Here is a 21,264-nt window from a genome sequence, read left to right as displayed (position 1 = left end):
CCAACTCACTAGAGGGACGAACCCCTCATTCAATACTTTTCACACATATTTGCTAAAATGTCTTCCTCAAATCTGTCACAAAATGAGTATGACAATCTCCCTTAAGATCCACACCAATTCCCTCTTCAACTCTGTTGTGAAATGATCATAATTTCTTCATAAGATTTTATTCACCATTTGCTATAATGAAGCTTCTTATACCACCTGATATAAATCAGACAAAAAATCTGCTCTCTCTGTATGCAACCTTTTCTATATTCTTGAGCACACTTTCTCCTTCGTTTACAATCTCCATATATAGCTTCCAAGATATGTATTTCCCTTGTAAAAGACATGCCTCTTAGCGAATAGACATATCCCAAAGACCGGTCTTACTTTCTTTTAATAAATATAATCACCTCTTGGATAAAATCCTTTCTTTAACAAATCACACCTTTAACTAATCCTTGGTTCGAACTTGCTTATAATAATATCCACATAATTGTTGATTTACCTGATCGCACTTTCTCTTCTTACGGGACTTGATTCTCAATCACTAAATATTAATTAACACCATGCTTTCTGACTTACATTTTAGAGAATCGCGTCTGGTCAAGTCTCCGTAATGAATCGGGTTTGTCTAAACTAAACAAACACTGCATTGTCTTTGATGTACGATCTGTTTCTGTTTGGCACTTGATACGAACTGTTTTTCATTGAATTAATTGCTAGTAGATGTATGCATTCCATCCGAAAAAACCTTTTGTGGATTGTAAATCTGATTCGATATAATCATTGTCTCTTAGTACAAAGAATCAAATCCCTTATTTATTCATTACCTTAATGAATCGGAATCCTTGTATATAGTTTTGGATGAGGATCGATCGACCTTTATCAATTTCTACCTTTTTATGAAGTCGGCTTTATCATCTTGCGCCACCTTGTCTTGAAACATCAAAGTCGGCTGCTTCTATCATATTTTATTCTGATCAATACATCTGTATTCGACATATACCGAACATTATATCTTCAAAAAACTGAACATTAGATCAGACTTAGTCAATCAGCAACCTGTCTTCAATAACATCAATGGATAGTAATCTGATCAGCATAGTGATGATATATTCCACTTTGATTGACATCAATGACAAATTTCAACGATTTTTCTAGCATTGTGGGTGTAGAAAAACAAAATGAATATGCCAAACATTGAAACTAACCCTCACACCTTTGCAGCTAAGTTGGTCAAACTATCCCGAAATGCCTTGGGGCAAGCAAATTTAGAAAAACTCATTAGCTAATAAAGTTGAGGATAAACACCATTTGTTTTCAACTTGCCCCATCTTTAATAAAGTGAGAGGTAACAACTCAGTTTCATAACACTACTATGGCTACAAAATCAGATCAACTTGGATACCATCATTTCCTCACGTTTAAATACAGAAATGATATTATAAAGAATATCTAATCTACCTTCTGCTTCATGCATTTCTTATGAAAGGTTGCTGCTGTATTTCTACTTTTAAATTTTAGATTAAAGATTCAAACGAGGAAAAAGAGAACAATTGCACAGTTGATGGCAATTTCAAAGATGACTCTTCATAAATGGACGCTCTTGACAAATTAAAGGTCATGGTAGATGCAAAAGTTAGTAAACATCATTTACAACTTCAATGCCAATATATGTTAAAAGATAATGGAATGTATTGTTAGAATGATACTTCTTGATAGGTCCAATGTGCCGATTTGAATTAAAATTATGTATTTTTGTTAGGTCCATTATGTACTAGTTTCATTAGAGAAAAACTTCTTCTGGCTCTGAAAATTATGGTTATGCCAACATATTGGAGATGTTTATAGCAAAATCGGGAAATTCTTTGCATTTTACAAATGCAATTTCTAGCACCTTGACCAAAGCATTGTTGTTATGTAGTTGTTAATGTAAATAATGCTCAATTTACATTCAATATGCAAGTTATATTCTATTAAAATAATTTTGTTGTATATATTATTGCCTTAATGTATAAATCTGACAATCTTCTTGTTTGTGGCAGGTGAGAGGAGCATTTAATATTTTCTATGTTCTATCTCATGAATGCCACTCAATATAAGTATATAACAAATGGGGCACGGTCAAGCAATGTCTTGATCGGTCATGCATGTTCAACATTAATACCAATCGGTGTGGAAGTAGTATTACAACCGATGTCTATCGGTGTTTTGCACAATGCTAACAGCCGATAGTTATCGGCACGTTAGCCTTAACAACTGATAACTATCGGTGTAGGCTTAACACCCAATAACTATCGGTGACCTTTATTATAATGCCACCCGATATATCATATGCAACCCAATATTAATCGGTGTTTTCATTAATCATTTATTTATCATTATTTATGTTAATCGATATAAATTTAAATACAAGATTTATTAATCGATGAACATAAACAAAATATATAGTATGATTATCAATGAATGCAAATGTAGAATGGTTATCAAAGAGGAATTAATTGCTTGAAGGTTTTATCATAGTTATCGATATGATAAATGATTGAATGAGAGACTTCATTTATCTCTCATTCAATCATTTATCTTACTGAAGCTATCATGCATTAACAATTAATACATCAAAAGCATGGTTAAGTTTCCCTTGCATTAAATGTGATAGTCACTTAAGAATATCATGCATTCCAGACCTTTAAATAATTCACTTTTGGGGAATTTTGACAAGAGAAAGAGAAAAACGATCTACACCTCTCTAAATAATAGCAAAAATTGTCAGTACTTAGGAATTTAGTAGGGTGGAATTTTAGTACGAAACGAATCAGAATTTATCAAATGGAATCTTCCAAAAAATAAAGTTCTTCCATAATACTGATTATTAAAATGCACTTTCATTAGTTCTCAACAAAGCCATGATGCTTACTCAGAGATGAAAGAACTTCAGATTAATGAAAAATGACTTGAAATCCAAAGACTATAGACCTTTGGGTTCCCTTTGTATTTATGGTGAAAATCTATTAAAAGATAATCTTTTCTGCTACTAAACAAATGAAGAAATCTGATGCCAATTGACATTTATGTTTTCTAAGGTGCAAATATACATCTTTATGGTACAAGTTCTCATTAAACTATAATCATTCTGAACTGAGCTTTGGCCACGGTAATCCATACCTTTCAGAACGATCTCCCTTGAAATTCACAAATGGATAGGAAACTCAATTCATCATAAGATGGATTACAATAGTAAAACTGGGTTCTCAGAGCCCAGCAACGAGGCATTTAAACATGAATATCAAAGTTGAACTATGCTAGCAATTTAGTACAATTATTTGTTCCCAATTGATTCTAAGATTCAATATCCAGCTACCTCACCGTCCTGACATTAGATTCACAAGAGCTTGGTTTTCATAAACAGTACCAACATCCCAATCCTCAGTTGCAGATGAAAGTGTCATGAGCGCTACCACGACTGTTCTCATACTGGGACGGAGCTGAGGGTTCTCTTGAGTGCAAGCTCTTGCAAGCTGTGCCATCTTTAATGTAGAAACAAAAGGCAAGATCAGCCACATGGAACATATACTGAAAATGCAAGTTGTATAAATACCATATTAAAACTTTAGATTTGGCATACCTTTCTAGCCGATTCCAGCGGATAATTCTGTCCAAGCCGGGGATCAATTAAACTTGGAAGACGATCATGCCCACTAGGGTCATTCAAAATACTCTCAAACTACGAGATGAAAGACAGAGAACATCAATCAAAAGGATGGTTAGGAAACAGGCTGGGAAAACACATATCTATGCAACCCAATAGAAATAATTTCTTATCCTGAGAATGGTTTTTCAATCAGAAAATTGCATTTAGAAAGAACGCTTCTTGCACATGCTGCACTTGTAAATAAACTTGAATAAGCAAAGACAAAAAACGAACCACAGTCACAAGTCCTTTTGTTTCAGCTGACACATCATCAATCTTCACAATAGCTTCCTTGGCTGAAATGATTTCATAAAGAACAACTCCAAATGCATAAACATCCACCTTAGGAGAGACATCTCCAAATTGAGCATATCTAACATAGTTACACGTAACTAAAGGTTAGAAGGAACTCAGTAATACAAGATTAAGGAACCATCAAAATACAGATCAGGCATTGAAACAGCATAAAATGAATTAGAATCCAACACATCTTCCTAGACAGCTGATATTTAGCATCAAGATAGATTTATGACTTCTTGTGATGATTGCTATAGAACTATTTGTGCTGGAAGATCAAAAATCCAATATGGCAGTGCAATTCAGTTAGGTAAGGCTCAATTAAATAGTGAAAACAACACGATCAAGCAGCAGAAACTATGTTCCACCCAATTTCCAAAACAGGGACAGAAGGGTCAGGGGGATACATTGCAGGGATGGATTTTTTCAAGGCCATTCTAAGAAATGGCAGGGGTCAGCAAAGGGGATGGCTATATAAAAAGTAGGAAAAAATAATAAAAATATAGTAACATTTCATTATCCATATGATAATATCTCAATAGTGATATGGCATTCATCATATACATTATAGATCTTTGATACACAGTATTACAGTTGAATTGAGAGTTCACATACAAACGCATATCCCTTGTTGAGAATTTCGTTCCACAATATCATCTAGCTATTTGCCTCCACATTAGATTCCGAAAAGAGTGTGGATAGGGTTTTGTAGCCTAGACAACTTACTCTGGGGGCATATATCCAAATGTTCCAACTAGACGTGTAGGCAATGTTGATGATGCACCTCCCACTTCTGTGAGTTTTGTCAATCCGAAATCTGCAACCTAACAGCATCAACAAGAGAAACTACAAATAAGAAATATGAATATTTTAAATCATTGCTTTCTTTATTAAAGAGGTCTTTCAATTTTTCACCTTGCTACGGTAGTTTTTGTCAATCAAAATATTGGCTGATTTAATATCTCGGTGAATATAAACTGGAACAGTGTGTTCATGAATATATTCTAAACCTCTAGCAGAATCAAGTGCAATTTGTACCCTAGAAGGCCATGACAGTGGTTCCATCGCTGCATAAGCATGTTTCATCAACATGGCTAAATGTTAAATACTGTTGGCATGCGTTCAGACTAAAGAAAACCACTAGCAGTTTCTCTTTCACTAAACAATACATTTACTGTTGATTTCAAAAAGTCTTAATTTCTAAATCTGAACTTATTTCTTTCAATTTTACAAGCCCACAGATATATTACCTGATCCACGTAAGTGCTGACTTAAGTTTCCATTCTCAATAAATTCATAGACAAGAAACAGAGATTCCTCTGTACAGTAACCAATTAAGCGTACCTGCATTCAGTCAAAATAAACAAAAGGATGCTTGCATGAGTATCTAAATAAATGCCACAATAGTCAGCCTCAAAGTTCTTCATTCAGCTTCATTTATTGGCAAAAAATGATAAATATATTATATTTTTCTGCATTTGTGCTCAAGACTCTTGCTAGCATGTTTTTGGTACTGTATTGTTCGCTAGAAGCCTACAACAAATAAATACTATATCTCATAAAGGTTTTTAAATGTCATCTAAGACACAAATCATGTTAATGTGATATGGTATCCCCATTTCTGTTGGTTGAAAATTTTGTATACTTGGGAAATGTACAAAATTGTGGTTTCAGCCATAGTGTGTGAGTGTAATATTCTCCTAATTTACGGAAGGCTCCCCCTATCTACAAATTAAACTAAACTAATATAGGTGAGACAACAGTCTTTCTTCTTCCTTCAAGAAAAACTATATTCTTTTCTCTTCGCAGAAAAGTAATAGCAACTGGAAATAAATAGCAGCATCAACTTATAAAGCAAAATGAGAGAGAGAAAATGAAGTTTCCTGAAAGCACAAAGACTTCCGTCACTTTCTCCGGGACGGGAAAACGATATCAAATGCAAAGTTTTGAATATCTGAAATCCTATCTACCCTTTATGATAATAACTTACAAGAACAAGTGCAAGGTACAACAACACAAAGTCTGAAGTATATTGCAACTTTTAACATAGAGCAACAAGAACAAGTGTAAACTCAAAGTCTCACAGCTCTTTCTTAACACAAATCAATTTCTACTCTAATTTCTTTTGAGAACAAGTGTAGACACAGAGTTTTAAAGCTTCCCTTGATAAGAACTTTACTTTAATCTATATTAATCTCCAATAGTTGCAGCACAAAGTCTACAAAGCAAATTTGATTAAGCTCTCAAGAATCACATGCAAGAAGTGCAATAATGAACACAAAAATCAAGAGATTCAGCACAAAGTCCAAATCCTTGAATGATTTTCTTCTATTCCTTTCGACTTCAACTTACACATAAAAAGCACAAAGTCTTTCTTGCTGTAAATTTTGGTAGAGTTTACTTGCTTGCTTTCTAAAAGATGAAAATTACAATAGACCCCCTCAAGTATTTATAAGAGAGGAGCCTTGAGAAAAAGAAGCGAGGATTCCAACTAACTTAGACCTATTCAACAACTAACTAAGACTTATTCAAAATTACAAGTCCTATTCTAAAATGACTTGTAATTGGTTTACTTGTAATCACAGAAGTACAAGTGATGAGTTAACTTGCAATTACAAAATTGTTTTTACAAGTAAACTTGTCAAAAAGAAAATTGCAATTTAACAATTTTGAAATTAAAACTAAGTATCAAAAACACTTATGCAGTAGCATGCTTGGCCATGTATTCTTCAAATCAGGATTTGGCTCATGGGTTTGTTCGCAACAACAACCGTTTTGATAACATCACAACAACTAAGAATTGTAAGTCAACGCTTCTCTAGAACAGCTTGAACTTCTTGCAGAAAGGTTTGGTATTTCACCAAAGCCTGAATTGATGCAACTGAAAACTGTTCAACTTCCCATTCCCGATGAATCTTTCTTCTCAAATATGAAAGAACTTCTTCTTCAAACAACAACAACTCATCCTGACTTACAATCTTACAAGAGATTTTCTCAAAATGAGAAACAATATCTTGCAACATTTCCATGCACAATCTCAAGGCATCATTAATTTCTTGAAATGAGTTGTTTCAGAACAAAAGATTTATTCTCTAAAAGTTCTCCAAATTCTATATACATGGTTTTGATAGGAATGATGTTATTCTCTTGTAGAACATCCAGATTTTCTTGTGGCAACCTATGCCAAACCCTTAAGTTGCTCTCAACCTTTTCCAAATTCTGTTTGAAAACCTTAGAAGTTTGGTTCAATTTTACCTTGGTCATTTCTAGCTTGACCATTACCTGGACCGTTTCCTTCAAGACTTGAGCACATAGATCAGAAATCTGATCTACCCAAGAATCGATTGCTCGCACTTTCTGAGTAGCTCGTTCAATTTCCCTGATTGATTCTTCCCAGACAAAAGAAGTTGAAGGATCGGTCCCTTCCTTGGAAGATTTAGTGATCTTTTGGATCACCGAGATAACCTGCAAATTTTCCTCTTTCAGCTTGTCTTTCTTGGCCAGAAGTTCATCATATCGCTGCACCAATGAAGTCACTGAATGCTGAGCATCATGCATGACAACTGCATGTGTTTGCTTACCAAGTTCCACCTTTGTGATTCTGTAATCAGAAGCTTGCATCTCTTCATGCGACTTGTCCACGATTGGTTCAATAATTTCTGCAACTTTCATTCTGTCACTGTCTACTATCACTCTTGAAACCGTTTTAGCTCTCTTTGCAGCCTTGGGTTTAGACTTTTTAAGCTGCTGAAAATCAAAGATGTTAGGAGAAATTTCCTCCTCCTTTCTCTTAGCAGTGAAGGAGCTTAGCCATGGAGGTAAAGCCATCGAATTTGTCTTATAAATAGCTGGGGGTGGTGAAGAAATAGGCTCCATTTGAACTACAGTTGTTACTCTGGGGGAAGTTTATGTTTGAACAACAATCATTGCCTGCTCAGTAACCAAAGGATGTGATGATTGCATCATGAATTTGTCAAAATTGGTAACAGAAGTATCAATTTCTGATAGCGACAGGTTGGGTAAAGAAGTATATGCAGGATTCTCATAAAAAACGTTCGACAAGTCCTCATGTGAATGATCAAGAGATGGTTCTAACGCTGAAATTGGAATAACACTCTGAGAAGACACACTCAATAGGACAGGAGAAATGTGAATGGTGGAAAAAGAATCCACATTAGTATCAAACGGAGACATGGGCACATCCAAAGGAATCTGAGATGGAACTTTGTGAGGTGACTCTGAATTGTAGATTTGGGAGCATCATCTTGTTGTTGTTCTTCTTCCGGATCTTTGGAGTCAACAACCTGAAGATGAAGCTGAGGTTTCTCTTTTCCTTTCACTATTACTTCTTCAGGAGGAATCACCATTGCTCTACTGACTCTTAACTTAATTCATGTAGTAGAAGATGATGCACCTTCCTTGTTATCAATTTTGATTTTAGACTTGCGTCCAATAGGCCTTGTAGAGTCATCATCTTTGCCAATCTTGATCTTGATAAGTTTAACACCATCAATTTTGAGCCAAGCATTGGTGTTAGCCAAAACAGGCTGGAATCTATTCAGAATAGAGGTACATTCTTTTTGTGATCATTGAATTGATGGAAGTGGTGCTTCATCAACTCTTTTTTCAACATACTCAGAGTCAAGTATGTTCCCATCATCAACATTTCTTCAGGAATGTTTGTCAGGTTCAAGTCAATAATTTTCTCAAGTGTGAGCCTGCAGTAGTCCATCCTATGAATTTCCTCCTCTCTAAGAAGATCAACCCAGATGTCCTCTATGCGATGCACATGTGTGAAAGATCTTTTAATCCTTTCTTTCGTGCTCCAGTAATCAAAATTTGTCCTTGCTTTGAACCTTTTGAGCTTGATCTCTTGCATCTCAGTCTCCATGGCTTTAGCTTTTGTAGACGTCATGAGGGAATATCGTCCAATTTGTAATGGGTTACTTGATGATATCCCCATTCCAGCTTTGTGTCGAATTGATTGTTGTGCATGAACTACCATAATTTGTCTTCCCAACTCCATAAGGACGATCTTATCGGTTGGGTATTTCGGGAGCATATAGGGCTGCCCGCTGTAGCATCCAACTCTCATATAGGTAAATATTGGGAACTGAAGAAATAAGCAACCGTATTCATTTACTCTCTCCCATGCAAAATTTGACACCCTTCTATTCTTTAGTGTTTTATCAAATAAACACATGTAGTGACCATAGAAAGCATCTTGGACTCTTCTGTAATGGAGCCTACTGGGTCTCAAAGGCAACTGATCATAATATTCCCACACAGGCACAAGCGAGCGATCACCCTTGGTAGAAAGACCAGGAAAATGTCTGAGTGATGCTGCTATATATACCAAGTATAAATTCATGTAGAAGGACAGAGTGGTAGGAACTTTGGCAAGCTGTTCACACAAAGCATCACTAATAATCTCACCCCAAAAGATGTGTTGAGACTGCCTGATGAGTACAAAGAACTGATACATCCATGGTTCTTGGAAGCATATAGGGCTGCCCGTTGTAGCATCCAACTCTCATATAGGTAAATGTTGGGAACTGAAGGAATAAGCAACCGTATTCATTTACTCTCTCCCATGCAACATCTAACACCCTTCTATTCTTTAGTGTTTTATCAAATAAACACATGTAGTGACCATAGAAAACATCTTGGACTCTTCTGTAATGGAGCCTACTGGGTCTCAAAGGCAACTGATCATAATATTCCCACACAAGCACAAGCGAGCGATCACCCTTGGTAGAAAGACCAGGAAAATGTCTGAGTGATGCTGCTATATATACCAAGTATAAATTCATGTAGAAGGACAAAGTGGTAGGAACTTTGGCAATCTGTTCACACAAAGCATCACTAATAATCTCACCCCAAAAGATGTGTTGAGACTGCCTGATGAGTACAATGAACTGATACATCCATGGTTCAAAGATATTAGAATGCTCTAAACCCATGATCCTGCTTAAGAGAGTAATTGTGTCATCAATCTCTCCTTTGAAGTCATAGCAAAACAACTTGGCCCACCGGGTAAGACAAGTCTGGGGTTCATGATGAATCCATTTGTTAATATGACGCTTGCACTCCTTCTCCCTTTGAACATAGTACTCTGCTGGACTCAAAGAAATGGGAATCGCCCAAAATCGCCAAGTTTGAGCGATTCCCGAGTCGAGTTGCCCTCCCCGAGTTTGCCAGGCTCGGACTCGTATGAGTCCAGAGGGTCAAACTCGACAAAATTGCCAACTTGGCGAAATCGTCCAAACTCGCCCAAAATTGCGAGTCCCGATGGCTGGACTCGGCCGGCGTTGGGCATAATGAAAGTGAAAAAAAAAAACACAATTTAAAAGGTTTTTTTTATGATGTTTTTTTTTGGTTTATTATGCTATGCCCCTAAAAGTGAACTTCATTTCATTCATTTGGCAAAATAGGAGAAAAGTGAGTTGTGAAGAGAAACAAGGGTTCATTGTAGAAAAAGCAGCAAGGAGGAAGCTCAAGATTTCATCCATTCATCACATTGGGGCTGCATTGTACTTTGATTTGGTGCATCAAGAGTTGGAAAGGAAGAGTTTGTAGCTCATTTCAAGCTTGTTGTAAGAGGTAAGTTTGATTTTTTGAGTTTTTTTCGTTTCTTGTAAGCAAAAATTTCATTTTCTATTCATTTCATTTGAAAGTTTTACGTTTTTTTCCAAAATCTTTTGTATGTAGGGCTTGTAAATTTTTTGGTTTGAAATTTTAATCAAACCCTACATTTCTTTTTAAAAAAAATTTCAAACCCTACCTTAGCTTTTTTGAAAAAAATGTACAATGAGAATGAATGCACAAATTCTCAAATATTAATTTTTTTTTGTATTTGTAATGTCTTATTGCAGCAACCTTCACTTTCTTATTTGCCTCAATTTTCACAAAACTATCATACAATGTCTTCTTCTAGACCCCCACATAGAAAGGACCCCGCTTGGAAATTTCATGAAGATTTTCCTGGGCAAAAAAAAGGGCAGACATAGTGTAGGTTTTGCAAAACAATATTCCATGGAGGCATTTATAGATTGATATACCATATTGTTGGTGTACGTGGCCATGATGTCGAGCGATGCCCAAGTGCAACTATTGAGGCTAGACGCGAGTGCTATGTAATGGTTGAAGCACTTGAAAACAAAAAGGAAATGGCAAAGAAGCAAAAGGAAAACTTTGCGGCCATTGGAAGTGGAACAGCTTTAGGTTGTGTTGGAGGGCCTTCTTCCATGCCTCCATATCGTCCCACTCACCGTGTTACTGCTAGCACTTCTTCTTCTGCAGGTGGCAGTGCTAGTGTTCATGTTCCTTGCACTGCCAGTGGTAGTGGGAGTGTTAGCATTGGGCCTAGAATTTGTAAATCTAGGTTGGATTCCTTCTTTGAGCCTCGCTCTACTCTTGGGTCCCAACAGTCACTTGAGGGCATGGGTTGGAACAAGGAGGTCCATGATGCCGCTAAAATGGCAGTTGGCCGGTTTTGGTTCGAGAGTAGTGTTCCATTCTTTGTAGCCAGGTGAATATTTTATGTTTGATTGTTTTAATATTTATAGTTTGATTCTTTGTCATACATAGTACATACTTAACTTATCTCATTTAATTTATTTGTGACAGGTCTCCTTATTGGCAAGAAATGGTTGATGCCCTTACCATATGCGGGGCGGGGTTCAAAGCCCCTTCTGAATTTGATTTAAGGGGACCGATTTTGACTGAATTAGTGCATGGTGTGAAGAGGAAATTAGCTGATCAACGCTAGATATGGAGTACTAAAGGTTGCACCATCATGACTGATGGTTGGACGGATAGGAGAAATAGAACTCTCCTTAATTTTCTTGTTTCTTCTGCAGGTGATTGATTAATTTTAATTTCATTTAGTCATTAATTTTTTATTTTTCATTTAATGATTTATTGAATGATCATTGATCTTGCTTTATTTTTTATTTCAGGGGGCACCGTTTTCATCAAGTCCATTGATGCCTCTGCACATTGCAAAAATGCCACATTCCTGTGTGAGAAAATAGAGGAGGTGATCGATGAGGTGGGTGAGGAGAACGTGGTGTAGATAGTCACCGACAATGCAACAAATTATGTTGCTGCAGGTAAACTTTTGATTACAAACTAATTTTGTTTGCAAATTGATTACTATTTTGTAACTTCATTAATTACAATGCAACAAATTATGTTGCTGCAGGTAAACTTTTGATGGAGAGGCACCCATCTATAATTTGGACTCCATTTGCCGCCCATTGCATTGACCTCATGTTGGAGGATATTGGAAAACTCCCATGGGTTAAGAGATGTGTGGAAAGGGCGAGAAATATTTGCAAATTTATATATAATCATTCATGGGTGTTAGCTCTTATGAGACAATACACAGAGCAGAGGGAGTTAGCTCATCCTGGAATCACCAGATTTGGCACTAACTTCATTACATTACAGTCCATGCTTTGCTGTAAGGCGGCCTTGAGACATATGGTTGTTGGTGAGGAGTGGTTTTCCTCTTCCTATGTTGCTACCCCTGTAGGGACAGATATTGCAGATTGCATTTTTTACGAGGGAGGCTTTTGGAGTCCTTGTGATGAGATTGTGAAGGTAAATTTTTTATAAAGTCTACAATTTAAGTTTTTGTTTTATAATTTATTCATCATTTTCTCTTATTTGCTCATTTTTCTAAATTACACAATATTTGTAATTTTGCAGTTTGTTAAGCCCTTGGTGGTTCTCCTATGAGTTGCGGATGGAGAAAAGCCCACAATGGGCTACATATATGAGGGCATGGATAGGGCCAAGGAGGCCAATCCGTCTATGCAAGAGATGAGAGCAGGTATCGTCCCATTTGGGAAATCATTGATAGGAGATGGCATAACCAGCTTCACATGCCCATCCATGTAGCAACATATTATCTGAATCCGGCATTCCATTTCAGCCCTACTTTCAAGGCTGATGAGTGTTGATGTTATAGCTAGGTCGGATTCTTTCTAGGGTCGACCTAGCACTTTTGGGTGGCTAATTGGCCTGTCGGCCTTAGCCACAATATCTTGCAAGACTTCAATGTATAACTTGTTATTAGGTCTGGCCCTAAATGGGCGTCACCATTTGTGAAATGTAATTATAACATGTAACTTGTATTAGGTCCGGCCCTATACACGTAACTTGTAAATTTTAATTGGGCTAACGCTATGTGTGGGCGCCAAAATGAGATTCAATTATTAATTTAAATCTATGATACCGGTTCTCCCCTTTTTTGCCTGGGTCCTGGTCCTGGTCCGTGCCCTGTCCTGGTCCTGGTCCGGTTCGCCTTGGGTCCCCCCCGGGTCCTGCCCAGGCGGCTGGGCAGACCCGGGGGGGACCCAGGGCGAACCCAGGAGGACCCGGGTGAACCCAAGCCCGTGGGTTCCCAAAAACGGGGCCCACGGGTTAGAAAGCATTTAAAAACAATAAAAAAACAATATTTTTAATCTTCTAAATACATCTAAACCCTAATCCGCCCCTCTATAATGCATTTCATGCATCAAAACATGCATTCAACCTATTCTACTTGCATTTTTGAAGATTTTTTCTCTACAATCAGGGTTCTTAGTTTTTGTATTTTTCTTCGAAGGTGACGACTACAAAGGTGTGAGACACGCATCAAAGGCATAGGAATCACTGGAGAAGAAAGATTTAGCCATTAAAGGTAAGTGAATCTGAATTTTTTTCAAGTTTTCAAGAATTTTTCCAAGTTTTTTTCAAATTTTTAAATTTTTTTTTAAAGTTTTTTAAAGTTTTTTTAATTTTTTTTAAAGAAGTCTTGTATATTTTTTTACACTTTGTATGCATAGTATGGGGTTATAATACCAAAATTTTAATAATTTTTTTCAATAATGTTGTGCATTCTCTTTTCATTTTAGGTGCACTATTCATATAATCATACATAATGGCTGGAATTGGAAGTGCAAGTGCAAGCTCTAGTTCAGTTGCAAATGTCCGAAATGAAAATACCCCCTTTAAAATTGATCAAGATTCACCACTTTGGCATTATACAACAATGATCAAGCCAGTGTCTGGTGGTGGGGGTTTTGTTTGGCAATGCAACCATTGTGGCACTGAGTATACCAGCTCATACTATCGAGTGAAAGGCCACCTTTGTTTCATCCCTGGGCGTGGAATAAAATTTTGTAAGGGATCAGATGGCAAGGGGCTGCCAAAAGCTCTAGTTTTGGGATATATTAGAGAACAAGAGGAAGCTGATAGGAGAAGTGGCAAAGCAAAGACTGATCATCCTCTTGTCCATCAAAGCTCAATGTCTAAGAGGCCTTCTAGTAGCATGGGCTCCACAAGACCAGCTAGTTCACATCCTTTCATGCAAAACCCACCAGTTGATGCAGTAGAGAATCAGAATGTTGTGGCTTCACGGAAAAGAGGCCCATTGGATTTTGCCTTCAAAAATGAACTGAGAGAGATTGCAGATTCCAAAATTGCACGTTGCCTTTATGGCAATGGGCTTCCTTTCAACCTTGTTAGATCACCTTACTTTCGGGACATGGTGCATACTCTTTGCAATACACCTTCTGATTATGTTTGTCCAGGGTATGAAAAGGTGAGAACCACCTTATTGGCAAAGGAGAAAGCATCCATAGAGTTACAGTTGAAGGTCATCAAAGATACATGGCAGGAAACAGGTGTGACCATTGTTTCTGATGGATGGAAAGATTGTAAAAATAGGCCATTGATCAATGTTATAGCAGTGTGTCCTAAAGGGGCAATGTTTTTGAAAGCAGTGGATTGTGAGGGGCAAGTGAAAGATGCAAGTTTCATTGCCAATATCTTGATAGAATGCATTGACATGGTGGGGCCTCAAAATGTTGTCCAAGTTGTAACTAACAATGCTAAAAATTGTAGGGCAGCAGGGACTATAGTGGAGGCTACATATGGTCACATCTTTTGGACACCATGCGCAGTACACTCACTCAATTTAATCATGCAAAAGCTTGGCACACAAATTGATTGGGTGAAAAAACTATATGCGGAGGGCGAGGAGATTCAAATGTTTGTGACTAATCATCATATGTCACAAGCCATTTTCAGGACCTTCTCCAAGTTGGAGTTGTTGAAGGTAATTTATAATTACTAATTTTAAATTTTATTTTTTAATTTTTTAGTTTTAAATTTGTATTTTTTATAGACTTGCATTTGATATATGTTGTGTATTTTGTTATGTCATGTTAGGTTGCTGAAACACGATTTGCATCTCACACGCTCGTCTTAAGACGACTTTTGAAGGTGCGAGACGCCTTGAGTTCTATGGTCATCAACAGCTTGTGGAGTGTATGGAAGCAGTCCCACACAGAAAGAGCTCTAAAAGTAAGAGCATTGATCCTTAGTGAGAAATGGTGGGATGATGTGGAATATGTTTTGAATTTCACTGAGCCCATCATGAGCATGATCAGGTATGCTGATACTGATCGCCCATATTTGGGCGAGATTTATGATGGCATGGATTGCATGGTGGAAAAAATAAAAGAAGTAATAAATAGAAAAGAAAATGACCCAACGGAAACATTTTTCAAAGTTGTGCAGAAAATTGTTGTTGACCGTTGGAACAAGATGACCACCCCCTTACATCTCTTAGCATTTGCTTTGACGCCAAAATTTTATAGTGCAGAGATGCTTGCAACACCAAGGAGGGTGCCACCATATAGAGATGCAGAGGTTGCTTCTGGCTATAGGGCTGCCTTTAAAAAGATATATCAAGATGAGGAGACAAGAAATATTGTCATGAGGGAGTTTGGCCAATTTGTATCTGCAAAAAATCATGATGTTGTAGCTCTTAATGCTAGATATGGGATGGATGCTGATGAGTGGTGGTATGTACATGGTCAAGGCTCCATTTACTTGCAGCCTCTTGCAATTAAACTTAACTCCCAAGTATGTATCTTTTTATTTTTTATTTTTATAGTTTTCCAATTCCATTTGATGCTATCATTTTTTTATTTTATAATTTTAATTTGTAAATTTCTAATTATGTTTTAACTTTTAACAGGTTGCAAGTTCTTCTTCAGCTGAGCGGAATTGGAGTACATACTCCTTCATCCACTCAGTCAAACGTAATCGTTTGGGTGCAAAGAAAGCTGAGGATTTGGTCTACGTACACTCCAACCTTCGTTTGTTGTCACATAAGGACCCTGAATATAGTGAGGGTGTAACAAGGAATTGGGATCTAGCCCCTGAGTGTGCTGATTTAGATGCTACAGTTGCACAACTTTGCCAAGTCTCTATAGACGAGGCGGTTATGGAATTTGAGAGAGACATAGCTAGTGGGAGTGGCATTCCATTTGATATTGGTTCAATTGATGCTGAATTTGAACCACTTGATGACCGTGAGCTTGGGTTGGATGCTTCAGATGAAGATGAATATGGAATTTAAATCCCATAGATGGCTTGTAATTTGAATGTTTAACTTTATACTTTATTGTGTCATGACATTTTCACATTTTGAAACTTGAAACTTGAATATTATCTTTTTTGCAAATTATGAATATGATATTACATTTATGATTTATGATATATCAATATCAGAATATTTATTGGCATTGGCAATTATGGATTTATGATTTATTGATTTATGATTTATCTGTTATCATCTATGTATCATTGTATGGGAAAGTTACATTGTATGTTTGATGTTTCATATTTGTATGTTTGAACTGTGAACATATATAATTTTGATGTTTGAAGTTTGAACATATATATATATATATATTAAAAAAAATTAAAATATATATATATATATGTACGGACGAACCTGTACCCGTACCCAAATTTTTTTTTTTTTTGCCGAATCCGCGAACCCGTACCCGAATCCGAACCTGAATCCGAACCGGAACCGGTAACTTAGATTTAAATGCAAGGCCGACCTAAGGAGAAGAGACATAAAGTCTCATATATATGCAAGATCATTCTTGCATCAATAAAACAATTCATTCAGCAACCAGTCTCATTCACACATCAACAAACTATCTCTGCTATTTATCAGCGAATTCATCCTAGATATTATCCAGGGCTAGCGAATTCATCCACAAGGACAACGAACTCCTCCAAGGGCTGTCAACTTCATCTACAAGGACAACGAACTTGTTCTAAGGGCTGCAAGATCAAGCGAATGGTCTACAACATCTACAACAAGCATACCTCAGATAAGTTTGCCCTAGTGTGTGCCCTAACTTAGATTATCATCTGCTGATTATGTTATGCTTCAAGTGTTGAAGCAAAAGTTGTAAGACTTCTACTGATTTTGAGTTAAAATAATTTGGGATCTTTGTTGCTGGGTTTTTCACCTCCAAGAGGGAGGTTTTCCCAGGGTACTGTTGTTATGTGTGTTTATTGTTTCATTTCTGCATGTTGTTATTGGTTTGATCTATAAAGCTAACAATGAGGAGGTTCTTAGTGGGTTGTACTCAGTCATGGAGAGGATGGTACTTGATGGTTGTTTTTAGATTGAACTTATGCAAGAGTTACAATTGTTTTGCAATGCTCAAGGGGAGAACTTCTCTCATACTATCTACAAAGAAAGTAGGACATCTATGATGCCAGTTAAAAATTTAAAATACATTCTAACTTCTAACTTCTAAGGCATAATTTTAATTTTATTATATATTGTTAAATGAGAGTCCACTGATTTTTTTTATTTTTCTCATTTCAAATCCGGATAATTGGTGGAGCTTTTTTGGCACAAAGACACCAAATCTTCAGAAGTTGACCATTCGCATTTTGAGCCAACCATGCAGTGCATTTGGTTGTGAGCGCAATTGGAGTATGTTTGAGCACATACACTCCAAGAGGCGCAAATAGATTATCTGTGGAGAGGATGAACGATCTTGTCTTTGCTCACTACAACCATCGCCTCAGAATGAAAAGGAATGCATCGGCTAACAACTCCTATATCATTCTAGCTGAGGTTGATCCTGAAGCCGAGTGGGCCACTGAGACAAAACATGTCTTTAGTGATGACGACATTGATTGGGTCGACCAGGCAGATGCAGAGGCTGAGGTTGTAGCCATGGCAGAGGAGCAGAGAGCACGAGCAGAGAGAGGCACAGCAGAGCCAGAGGCAAACAGTGACACAAATATTCTTGATGTTGGTGAGGGTGGCATGGTGTCACAGGGAGAGGCTATGGCTGCCGAGTCATCCAGGACCTACTTTAGACGCCTTCGCAGGGGGCCGAGGCTGGGGATGCAGGCTCCTCTGAGGCTGCCCCTGCCGTTGAGCCATAGGCTTGTAGTTCATTTTACTTTTGGTATTTGTATGGAACATTTGATCATATGATGACATGGATTTTTTATTCCATGAGTTTTGTAATATTGTATACATTTGACAATATTTATAATCTATGTTTGTTATTTCCTTCAGCTACAATTTGCGTTTATGCTTATGTGATTGATGTATACTTGTGTATGTAATCAAATTAGCTTCTATTTGATGATGTTATTGTGTCTTTAAGGTGTATTTAATAAAGGGTGCATGAAACAAGTTTTAAATCCTTAAAAATCTCTAAATTTCTTGAGTTTTTCACTTTGCTGAGTCTAGCCGAGTCTGCACCGAGTTTTCGACTCTGAGTCCCGAGACGAGTAGGCTTCGCCGAGTCGTTCGAGTCCCGAGTCCCGTTTCTTGGGCTGCACTTTCTTTTGAGATTTCTACATAAACTGGAGCTGTAGGTATTTTGAAAATCTTCTCAATGGTTTTAGCATCTAGGCGGATAACAACTTCTCCATCATCATCTCTGATAGTTCTGGTTTCCCGATCAAAATGAGCGACACAAGCAAGAACAAATTCAGGCTCTAGGGCAGCCACTGGAAAAGAAGAAGCAAGATGAATATGACTGTCCAACAAGCGCTGCATGTTGTGATCGATAGGTTTTTCAACCCTTTTAAGGAAATCTAACATATCCACATGTCCGATTTGTGTATCCTTAATCTCCAACAATGAAGAAGAAACTTGAGAAGAAGAAATCTCTTTTTGGTATTTGTCATACTTGTACGTCATCTTCTTGTGGGAAGATGATGCCGACAAATCGGTCATCGAACAGGAATTTGTAACCCTACGATAAAAATCCATAAGTGTCAAAGCAACATCACAATCTGTTGAAGAAGCCATTTTATCTTCAAATGGGAAAAACTCAAACCCTAGCCCTAAAGTCCTTGGAGAAGGAGTGATGAATAAACAAGAAGCTTTAAAGGCATAGCTCCTGACCAATTTTCGATCTTGAAAGGTATATTGCAAGTATGGAAATGGGGGAAAAAAAACTCTTGTGAAGACATAACTGCAATCGGGTTTTAAAATTCCAATAGAGAGTAGACCCATTATGGGAAAAATGAATGAAGGTGTGACGAATGAACCACAATGATGAGAATAGGAATTTTGACATGAGGAAAATGGTGGAAAGAATGATTTTGACCAATGATGGCAAACTTGCATGACCATGTATAAGTATGGAAAGGGACATTTTCAGCTTGACAACTTGGAAAGAGGGAAAAACTTCTACTTGCAATCAGATTTATAAAACCCGAAATTAAGTGAAAGAGTCGAACACTCAACATTGTAATTTTGTAAAAAGAATGTTAACTCCTTTTACCAAAGGGGAAGGTCGATGTTACCACAGTTACTTGTAATTGGGTTTCGAAATCCCGAATACAAATTAATAGAAAAAATTTGCAAGAGGGGAAAATCATACAAATTGCATTCAAAGAACCAATCAATTTGGGAAGATCTTTTAATAACCTGAAATTAGAACGAGAGAAAGATTATTTACAAAACTTAATCAAACAAGAAAACTAAAAACAACAAAAAGAAAGCAAAATAAAACTGAAAATTACATACCTTGCTTGATCAAATGCCCTAGACAAAAACAAATGAACTTGAGATGACCCAAAATGCTCTATAAATAGATGAAGGAGCCACCATGTTGATATTTCTTGTAGCAAGAAAAACGGCTTTGCATTCAACTCAAAGCACAAAAAATGGCAAGGTAGAAGAATCCCATAAGACATCAAACACTTATCATTGAATGTTAAATGCAATACACATCACAATATGGCGGAAAACATGGGCAAAGCGCCAAGAAAATCGGAGCTAAAACAGCAAAAATGGAAGCAAAAAACCCCCATGTTGGTATGCATTCAAGGCGCCACTCCCATGAGAATCGGATTTCAAATTGCAAGCAACCACAAGTTCGCTGCCCTTGGAGAGGAAAAACGTGGTTGGGTTTCTAGAATCCGACTTCAAGCAAAGGGCACAAGTAAAACTTGAAGCAAAAAAGGATGTAATCGGGTTATAAAAACTCTCTTTTCCTTCAAGCCTCCAAAATTGGGTTTCTAGCAACCAAAAACACATAAAACATAAAGAGCACATAAAGACTTGTAATTGGTTTTTAAAAATCTGATTACAAGTTTAAAATAAAGAAAATAGGAACTTTTAAGAGAACTTACAGGTTCTCATAAACTTGTATTTTTAAATTCAGTTGCAATATGACTAAAAAGTTCCTACAAAACAACTTAAAAGGCAAAAAGGGAAATGGAAAAGAAAAGACAAATTACAAGTTACACATCTTTCACATCACTTGTAATTGCTTGAACAAACTCCTACAACTTTTTAAAAAAAAGGCTCCTTACTTGCAAAAGAAGGAAAATTTCCCACTCGCAATCTAGAGAACAAACCCTGATTTTGAAGAAAAGACCAAGCAAACGAACTTAGAATGCGATGAAATTTGAAACGTGGATCAAGGATGAACCGAGGATTAGTCCAGTTCAGAAAGGAGCAAGAATTTTGCCTCGAAAAGCGTACCTTAGAGTAAAATCTTCATTTTTGAATAAAAATTTCAAAGGGGTTGTCTAATTTTATGAATACAAAATTACGGACAACAATTTCAATACAATGGTATGTCCAGGATTATCATACTCCTTGCACCTCTTTCTGAAGAGTCATATCCTTCCTTATGACTGCTCATAATCATTAGTAATGCATTAATGAGATTTCCCCTTTTAAATTTATTTTATCCCTAATTATGTCTAATAAAATCTTCCCGTTCTTAAGCATCATCCTCCAAGTATAGAGATAGAATTGTTGCATCCACAAGCTAGTAAGATGATGATGTACAATCTACAAACAAAATGAGATTTTTCTTCTAAAGCAGCGAATTGCAATTTCCAGAGAAATTTCCATTCAAATTGTCTTGTTTTCTGGATTAAGGCAAAAACCGGTTTTGAAGGGACCCCAAAACCCTTTACAAAATTATTCT

General features: G+C 36.9%; 2 protein-coding genes across 2 annotated transcripts in view; one reads left to right on the top strand and one right to left on the bottom strand.

Annotated features, from left to right (window-relative positions):
* Positions 1–3,031: 3,031 nt before the first annotated feature.
* Positions 3,032–21,264, bottom strand: part of LOC131067506 (chitin elicitor receptor kinase 1) — a 57,563-nt gene continuing 39,330 nt past the window's right edge. The window contains exons 7-12 of the mRNA XM_058002525.2: positions 5,227–5,320; positions 4,892–5,043; positions 4,703–4,800; positions 3,914–4,052; positions 3,614–3,712; positions 3,032–3,515 (exon numbers count right to left, since the gene is read on the bottom strand). Of these exons, the coding sequence (XP_057858508.1) occupies positions 3,351–3,515; positions 3,614–3,712; positions 3,914–4,052; positions 4,703–4,800; positions 4,892–5,043; positions 5,227–5,320 (747 nt within the window). The 3' untranslated portion in view covers positions 3,032–3,350. The remainder of the gene's footprint in view (positions 3,516–3,613; positions 3,713–3,913; positions 4,053–4,702; positions 4,801–4,891; positions 5,044–5,226; positions 5,321–21,264) is intronic.
* LOC131067557 (uncharacterized) lies at positions 15,454–16,496 on the top strand. The gene is made up of 2 exons (XM_058002633.2): positions 15,454–15,898; positions 16,014–16,496. The coding sequence occupies exons 1-2, from the start codon at positions 15,467–15,469 to the stop codon at positions 16,395–16,397; spliced, it is 816 nt and encodes a 271-aa protein (XP_057858616.2). The 5' UTR covers positions 15,454–15,466; the 3' UTR covers positions 16,398–16,496.

The sequence above is a fragment of the Cryptomeria japonica genome, chromosome 10 (genome assembly GCF_030272615.1).
Source record: "Cryptomeria japonica chromosome 10, Sugi_1.0, whole genome shotgun sequence".
NCBI lineage: Eukaryota > Viridiplantae > Streptophyta > Pinopsida > Cupressales > Cupressaceae > Cryptomeria > Cryptomeria japonica.
Note: the sequence above shows the minus strand (reverse complement) of the source record. Positions and strands in the feature narration are given on the sequence as shown.